Source organism: Acanthisitta chloris, unplaced genomic scaffold, assembly GCF_000695815.1.
Source record: "Acanthisitta chloris isolate BGI_N310 unplaced genomic scaffold, ASM69581v1 scaffold44497, whole genome shotgun sequence".
NCBI lineage: Eukaryota > Metazoa > Chordata > Aves > Passeriformes > Acanthisittidae > Acanthisitta > Acanthisitta chloris.
The window spans coordinates 10,250-19,128 of NW_008682863.1; the positions used below are offsets into that span (position 1 = coordinate 10,250).

Here is an 8,879-nt window from a genome sequence, read left to right on the forward strand (position 1 = left end):
TGCAGCAAATGGGGAGGAGAGCAGCACTGGCTGCTTGGATTGAGTTTCACTCCTGTCGCTTGAGATTTTTCTCTTTCTCCTTGTTGTGCTTTTCCTCTTTGTGTACGGGATTGGCCAGATGAAGGCACTGATGGAGGCCTAGCAAACGAGATGTTTGCCTAATGGATTTGGGATTTCTCCTTTCAGTGCCAAGCAACCACTTCTTGCCATTGCCTGCCACAGCTCCAGCCCCTAACATGGCTGGGTGGTTATGACTCCGAGCCTGCTGAGCACAGCCCACCCTCCTCTGCTGGGGCATTTGGCTTTGTGTTCTCTTGTGAGCACTTCCTTTTTGCTGTCCTGAGAGGTCAGTGCATGAGGCTTCTGAATGCGTGGGAGATGGGTCAGGACCAGACAAAGCAACAGATAGAGAAAGGACTCCATCTTTACCAGTCTAACCAGACGGAAAAGGCCCTGCGAGTCTGGATGAGGGTTTTGGAGAAGTCTGCGGATCCTGCTGGCAGGTTTCGGGTTTTGGGTTGCCTCATCACTGCTCATGCAGAGATGGGCAGATACAAAGACATGCTGAAGGTAAGATGAACTGGAAATGAATGCATGCCGTTGTGTTGCACCCAGCAGGACCATGGCTGGAGATGAGAAGGTGAAATCGGGGAGTTGTTTTGTTTGTAACAGACCACACCAACTCCTGAGCGTGTGCCATGGGCTGCTGGGATCTCTGCGCCGACCAAGAGCTCCCACCCACAGCATACACAGAGTCCTGTTTTGCTCTGGGTCTGGTTCCTCAGGATTCCCAGGTTACTTACATTCTCCAGTTAATCATGAGGACCTTTGTGATTTATTCCTCACATACCAGGCTGCAGGAAAAGGTATGAAAACAAGGTCTTTGCTCCACTCCAAGCTGTTTGTAGTGTGTATGTTAGTGTAAGAAGGTCTCCAGGTAGATTCTATAGAAGCTTCACTGCAGAGGAAAAGAAAAAAAAGGGAGGGGATTCAGTATAGCTGAACATTAAATTGTTAGCTGAGAAGAGAACAGAAAGTGGAATCAGGGTAGGTGAATTTTAGTTCTTCCCAGTAGTAGGAAGGAAAAATGGCTTCAGTCTAACCAAATTTAACACAGTGAGTGGTCAAAGATAGAGAAACGACAATTTTAGGCAGTTGAGATGAAATAACAGGAGAAAAGGGGTCAGAATTAAGTATAGCTGAACATTAAATTGTTAGCTGAGAAGAGAACAGAAAGTGGAATCAGGGTAGGTGAATTTTAGTTCTTCCCAGTAGTAGGAAGGAAAAATGGCTTCAGTCTAACCAAATTTAACACAGTGAGTGGTCAAAGATAGAGAAACGACAATTTTAGGCAGTTGAGATGAAATAACAGGAGAAAAGGGGTCAGAATTAAAGGCATGAGATAAACAGTGGTTTAAGAAGGGTTGTGATGCTCAGCCTCTTTTGGAGAGAAAAATTAACTTCACGCCAAGAAAAGAGGCTGTGGCAATCAGGAAATAACGAGGAACTTGTAAAAAGGTAAGGGAGCGTGAGGAATCATGAGCAGTGACCATCCCTGGACCCACATGGCAGCCTTCCTTAATTGCTGCGGAAGCTGAGAAGATACTCAAACCCAAACATACACAATTTATTGTTGGTGGGATTTGGCTTTTTAATTGGGGTTTTTTTGTGAAGAATGTAAAATGTTCTAGTAGCTTAAATTAAACCTGTTGCCAATATACAAAAAGGAAGCAATTGATTCCCTTGAGAATTGTCTTCCACAAACCTAATGAAACCATCTCTAACGAACATTGCTACCTATTGGCCTTCGCTCCCGGTGTGAACTCGAGCCAGCAGTGCGCTTGGGACGTCACACAGCACAGAGTCAGTCAGTTTGCAGTCTGAAAGAAAAAGTCTCTCTTTGTCTTCAGAGAACAAAAACTGTCCAGATTTCAATCTATTAGTAAAAATTGATGAAAGAAGCATCGTGCTTTCTTTTATTAGTAGAGTACTTTAATAACTTAAGAACTCCAGAGGAAGTGGAATAAACTAAACCGAGTGAAAGAAAACTGAGCTGCATTGTCAGGTATTTCCTGCTTCGCCTGCTTCTCTTCAGGGCCATTTAACAGCTTTTTTCCACTAACCATCAGCCTAGTTCATATTCGCTGCCCGAGGTGGTGTGAGGGAGAGGTTTCTTCTGAGGGTTCACAGGCCATTTTAACCAGCAGATAACTGCTCAGCACATATGAAGCTTCTCTGTCTGTGCTGGTGGATTTCTCTGCCCTGCTCAGAGAGGAATTGCTGCTCCAGTGCTCTCTGGGTGGTTGACCTATGCCTAAGTAAACTTCATACTTCTATAAACACTGTCTTCTCTACTCCAAGTTTGCAGTGGTACAGATTGACACAGCACGGGAGCTGAAAGACCCGGATTACCTTACTGAGAGCTATCTGAACCTGGCTCGCAGCAACGAGAAACTCTGCGAATTCCAGAAGACAATCTCTTACTGTAAGACCTGCCTGAACATGCAGGGCACCACTGTGAGCCTGCAGCTGAATGGCCAGGTCAGCCTCAGCATGGGCAACGCCTTCTTGGGCCTCAGCATTTTCCAGAAGGCTCTGGAGTGCTTCGAGAAGGCTTTACGCTACGCACACAACAACGATGACAAGATGTTGGAGTGTCGCGTCTGCTGCAGCCTCGGCAACTTCTACACCCAGATAAAGGTGCGGTAAGCTGAGGGACGGAAGGGTGACTGTCTCTGGGACTCAGGAAAGGATTGGAAATGGTGTGATTTTCAGCTTGTGTCTTTCCTGTAGGGAGCGAAGTACGGAGAGAGCGTTGTAAGCTGAAATCCCTTTGTGAAATCATTGTGGAGTGCTCTCCTTCACAGTGAGCATGGGGAGGATTAGTGTCACTTTTATGCAGCACAGCAGAAGCAGCTGTGAATATTCCTGAGTCCTGAAAAGATCAGATTTAGCTTCAGAGAAGACCACATCAGAGGAGATACTGCCTGCACATAGGGCTGGCAGCCAGAACTCCGAGACTCTCTCCCTGCCGCTGTGCTAGGCAAATAGCTGCCGGGAAGCAGCTGGAGGTAAAAACAGGCAGGAGCTGAGCATGGGGGTGACTTGCCAGTTTTAACTTCTAGTACAAACAGCAACAAGCAGATTTTTCTCACAAAGTCTTGATTTTTGCCACTAATGGAAGACTCGCCAACTGAAGTGTGGAAAACTGTCAATAAACTTTCCTCATAATACCAAAAATAAAGAAAATGGCATTGTGCTGAATACTTTTAAGTATGAAATAAGAAGGGAGAAAGGAAATTTTAGAAGTTGTGGTTTCCTTTGTGCATTGTGGAGAATTTAAAAAATGAGGACCTTTTCACTTCTGTAGCCTCATGTAAGTTGAGAATGTTTTTTAGGTGTTTAGGTACATTTTGTAAAATTATTGTAAAATGAGACTTATTTCTAGAATGCTTTTAATGCAAAAAGTGAAATTGTATTATTGCTCTAATGAATTTGGCAAAGCCAGGATGTGTTATTGCTGTTTCCTGCAATGATGGATAACCAGCTTATTGAAGATCCTGACTCACCATCTGTGTAGATGCTGAAAGCAGAGATGATGTAAGGAGCAGAGAGAGTTCTCAGCCTTCGGTTATAGAGAAGGGTAAATGGTTCCTGCAGGGTAAATGGTGATGACATAGGACATGAAATTCCTTTGCTGGGTCATTGCCCTAGTGTCCTGAACCCAGAGAATGCCATTAATTCAATATGTGGCAGTTGCACCTTGCACAGTCTGATACTGACACAGCGTGTGGAAGAGGAGCAGCAGGAGTCTAGAGGTGCACAGACCTCTGCTAGCTGTTGCTGTGTTAGCGAATACAGAATGGCTGGGGTTTCCTTCTGTCCTTTTTGCTCTGGTTTTGCTGTCACTGCAGTCTGTCTGCTTATCTGCCCTACAGGACTACGAGAAAGCCCTGTTCTTCCCCTGTAAAGCAGCTGAGCTGGTGAACGACTATGGGAAGAGCTGGAGCCTGAAGTACCGTGCCATGAGCCAGTACCACATGGCCGTGGCCTACCGCAAGCTGGGGCACCTGGCGGACGCCATGGGCTGCTGCGAGGTACGGGCACCGCGGCCTGGGGCGCCGCGCCGCAGGGAGGCAGGGCACCGGGGCAGGCAGCCTTCACCCGAGATGGTCCTTCTGCCTCCCAGTCCTAGAGCTGTGGTTTCAGTAGCCCAGAGGGCCTCAAAATTTGGGTTTATGAATGACCCTTGGCTGGGAACATGCGAAAAAGACCCTCCTTGCCCTAACAGGTGATGCCATTTCTTTGGAGCTGATCTTTCAGTGGCCAGAGTGCACAGTCCCAGCCTTGCTGTTACGAACCAGGAATGAGATCTTCTACTAACCAAAGCCAATTTCTTTCAGGAGTCCATGAAGATTGCTCTGCAGCACGGTGACAGGCCACTGCAAGCACTGTGTCTGCTGTGCTTTGCAGACATCCATCGCAGTCGCAAAGACGTGCAGGTACAGCTCTTTTCTGCCAGGAAGGAGAGAGGGAATAGCAAGAGGGTATGACAAGCAGGCCAGAGCAAAACATGTCATTTTCCTCCCTGCTTCTGCAGACAGCTTTTCCTCGGTATGATTCTTCCATGAGCATCATGACGGAGATTGGAAACCGCCTGGGCCTGATCCAGGTGCTGCTGGGAGTGACCAAGTGCTGGATGATCCAGAAGGAGCTGGACAAGGTCAGTTACAAACTTGTTTCTACAAGTTTGTTAGACAAGAGTATAGTCTTGTACTGCCCTTTGATGGGGGTACAGGTCAGAAGAGACCTGTACCTTTTGGTTCTGTCAACAGGGTCTGGTGCTTATACATTTACATTTCTCTGAATGGTCTCTCTGAGCCAGGAATTTGTTACTAATCATAGGAACATTCACTCTGGGTCTGACTGCATAGTTACAGAATTGCCTCATTTAGTCAGTCCTGATGATTACCAGCACTACGCTGAGAAACCAGCAGTGGGGGAAGGAAATCTGCTCCTACCATTGCAGACAATCAGCTTATGTTCTGAAATAGATTCCACTGCCTACTTTTTAGTTACATGGCTAATCTCATGATATGCTAATGAGGATGTTTAGACAACTCTCCAGCCCCACCATGTGCTTTGCAGGCAAACGAGGCATCCAGTTCCTGAAGAAATGTGAAGGTTTGTACACTCTGATGTGAAACAGAGCAATGAGAGCAGAAAGTAATTTGGGAATAGGAATATAGGTCAATATAGAGCAAGAGGGTGGAGCTACTTCTTTTGAAGATGCTTAGGCAGTGCACGTGTGTGTCGAAATCCAGACTGTACTAGCTGCAGCACATTGCACTGCAGGAACATTACTCAGCAAGAGAACGAAATGCTCGGAGGTTAGCCCTGAACTAATGCTGAACAACCTGGAATACCTGCACGGTGCCACATCATGGTCTGGGTCCAGATGTGATGGAAGTTCACTGTCAGTCACACTGAGACACAAAGAATCCCAGCTCAAAGGAAGCATCTCAGATATATTAGGACATCAAGTATACATGTGACAGAAAAGACAAATTCATGGTGCTGTTAGCATCTGAGGTGTCTACAGCAGAGGATCGGTTGGGTGAGATACACTGTGCAATCTCAGCAAGGAAACTCTGTGTTAACAAGGGAAGAAGAAACTGTGGACTTAAAAGCTTTGATCAGTGTCAAAAGAACAGGACAGGGCACAGCAGGTAGGCTTTACAGAAAGGAATCTTCAGAGCACTCATCAAACCCCTCCATCCACCAATTCCATCTGCCACTCTCTGATATCACATGTAGCTCTTACTTAGGAGAGCATGGTGGGGGCTTTGCACAGAACCCTAATCTCACCAAAAGCCACAAAAGAAGAGAAGGGATGAATGTTGTGTCCTGTTCCAGGCATTAAAGGGAAGTCTGCCCTGGTGAGTCAGGGACCATGTGCCTGTTGGCCAAATGTGACCTCCTCAGAGGTCACAGCCCTGAATATTCACCCAAGCCTGTTCCTCAACTTGCCAGTCCTGGTGTCCGTTTTTCATGCTACTCTTCCCACTATCAGTTATGTAATAAAGCAATTTGCTAACTTTCCACTTAGAGATTCCCTATTCTTGTCCTATCTTCCTGCATCCTCCTGGTCTCCTTGGCCAGTTAGTCCATTTCATTTGCATGTAGTCAATACTTTTGCAGATCCTCCCGGGCTGCTCTCACAGCTTGCCTGCCCAAATTCCTGTGCAGTCTCATATTCCTGTCCAAGACAAACTCTCCACGACTTGTCAACGTCACCCTACGTGCTTCACTTTGATTCTTGGTCCTGGTCATTAATTGCAGGGTTTTCCAGTACACACACAGTCTTCCTAGGCACAGTTCTCAGTTATGTTCTGCCTGCTAGCCTCCAGTTCCTGCTTCCCTCCTCAAGTTCCTTATCCTGGGCTGTTTCTGCCACCACAGATCTAATGACATCTCCTCTGCATTCACAGTTCGTTTTTCCAAATCATCTGCATCTCTTCCCCTAGAATAGCAGTAATGCCAAATTACAGGGTAAGAATTTTATAATGTTCCTTCTGAAAACTACTGCATCACAAGGGAGATCTCTTCTTCCCCTTTGGCAAACCTGAAGCAGATCTCAGTAGCTCTGGAAAAGAGAGACAAATGATCTGAACAGTGAGGAACACTGTGACATCTAGGGGAAAGTAGGGACTCATTTGGTATGACAGCTGCTATGCTCAATGTTGCCTTCAGGTTTAAAATGTGGATAGCAGAACACTCCTACATCACACCATGTGTAGGTAAGATACCACGTGTGTATCTGAGCAGCAGGGGAAAATGGATGAGTGTGCAGTATATTAGTGCTGCTGATCCCTTTCCTCCCCTCTTGTACAAGTGCAATTGGAGTTGCCTAATGATTATGGAGCCTGTAGGGTAGGATGGGGAAAAGCCTTTGCCTGCGATTCATCCCAGCCCCAATGAGCATGTGCGACTGAGTTTAAATAAGTCTATATTCTCTCTGCTTGGAAACATCAGCCTCTGCCAACATCATACCCCTACTTTGCACTGTGTGGCTGGAACAGAAATGTAGCTCTTGGATTACTGTGGTCTTTCAGAAAATAAACTCTTCTCATGGATTAACTCTTGGGAGGGGAGGGAAATCTGCCAGCCAGCCACCTTGCATCTCCAGAGTTCCAGTGGTGCTTGTTTATACCAGTTTTACTCTGTATCTCTTTACCTCTTTTTTTTAATAATTTCCATAGGACCTTCATACAAGACGGGGTTTGAGGTACTAGGCTGAGAACTGATGGTGCATGCTCTCCATTCACAGGCTCTGGAAAGCATTGAAAAGGCACAGGAGCTGGCAGAGGGACTAGGGAACAAGGTAGGATCCTACAAAATCTCACATAATCTTCTGTCAGGCAGCATAAGAAGTCAAGCCCTGAAGTATCTGGATTTGCTATTGCTTATTAACATGCCTGTATTAACCAGTCAATGCTTGGGACTTGCTTTGCCATGAAGTGTTTAGATGTGGGTGGTTGCAAAGATAATCATCAGTGTGCAAGTCTGAAAAGCAAGTGAGGAGTCAAAATCGTTGATAAGCAAAGAGGAATGGGCAGCAGTAAAAATGGGGTATGAAACAAGCAGAGAGCTAAAGGATTAGGGGTCTCTTCTCGAAAAATAGTTTTGCTGAACTGTGATGGTGGGAGACAAAGGGAAGTGAAATATACTGTGTGTGGTGGGTGGCTCAGGAAAGCCATCCATGGAAGAACTGCAGAGTGCCTCAAACCTGGTGTCACCTTTTGTGACACAAAGTAGGGTTAATGGCAGGAAGTGCTGAGACACCACACGGGACACCACACGTCCTCGTGACTGATCCTGTCCCCCAGGCAGCTTTCCCTGCTGGTGTTTCTCCAGCTGGCTGATGGGCTGTAGTGGTTACCCACTGCTTCTGGCCCGTCTTCACCTTGTTCACTTTTCCTGTGTCTCTGTCCTTCGCGTGCAGCTCGGCCTGCTGAAGCTCCACTGCCTGTGTGAAAGGATCTATCGCACAAAGGAGCAGCAGCGAGAACTGCGTGACCACGTGGTGAAGTTCCACGAGTGCGTGGAGGAGATGGAGCTGTACTGTGGCATGTGTGGAGAGTCCATTGGGGAGAAGAACAACCAGCTCCAGGCACTGCCTTGTTCCCACTTCTTCCACTTGAAGTAATTAGCCGAACTACTAAAGATTCTTGTTACGAAATTAGTCATAGGAAGGAGCTGTTTGTGCCTGGAGTAGGACAGTCCTATGCATTATGTTCCCCAGGTCTTTGTCTTGCTCGTGCCTCGCAGGGTCCCACAGCAGTGCTCTGAGTCTCAGGGCCTGGAGGAGTGAGATTTAGCCATAATATCCATCACACTCCCACACTGTCCTCTAAATGGCTGCACCAACGTCCTCACTTTGCAGATGTTGGGCCCAGTTCACAGGTTCCTACCTGACTCCACCTGGGGAATCAGCTCTCTGCTCCCAGGGCGGTTTGGGTTTTTCCCCTGCGTCCCCCACTTTCTCGACTAGAGAGTGGTCACACAGAGGTGAAAGTGTTCGGTCTGTTACTGTGCTGCTGCCAGGAAAGGAGTTATCTGTACTATCATTTTATTTTTAGAAAAACCCACGGGTGTAACAAAACACTTAGTTTGAAAAATCAGGCTTTAAAAACAAAGCCCCACACCGACACCAACATCGGGATCAAACTGCTGGGCAGTGACAGGGGCCCGAGGAGCTCTGTGGATACACAGGAACGTACTGCTGCTAGAGGCAGGAGCTGGAGGGGTGGGAGAGGGAGGTCAGACCTTTGCCCGCGGCCGGAGGAGCTGTCCCCGCGCCGGGCGCTGCGGCACCA

The 8,879-nt window shown here is 47.1% G+C and overlaps 1 protein-coding gene across 1 annotated transcript; it reads left to right on the forward strand.

Moving 5' to 3' along the window:
* Window positions 1-124: 124 nt before the first annotated feature.
* RAPSN (receptor-associated protein of the synapse) lies at window positions 125-8,209 on the forward strand. Its single transcript, XM_009078666.1, has 7 exons — window positions 125-570; window positions 2,362-2,700; window positions 3,939-4,097; window positions 4,404-4,502; window positions 4,601-4,723; window positions 7,331-7,384; window positions 8,006-8,209. Exons 1-7 carry the CDS (start codon window positions 355-357, stop codon window positions 8,207-8,209), a joined length of 1,194 nt encoding a protein of 397 aa, XP_009076914.1. The 5' UTR covers window positions 125-354.
* The last annotated feature ends 670 nt before the right edge of the window (window positions 8,210-8,879 follow it).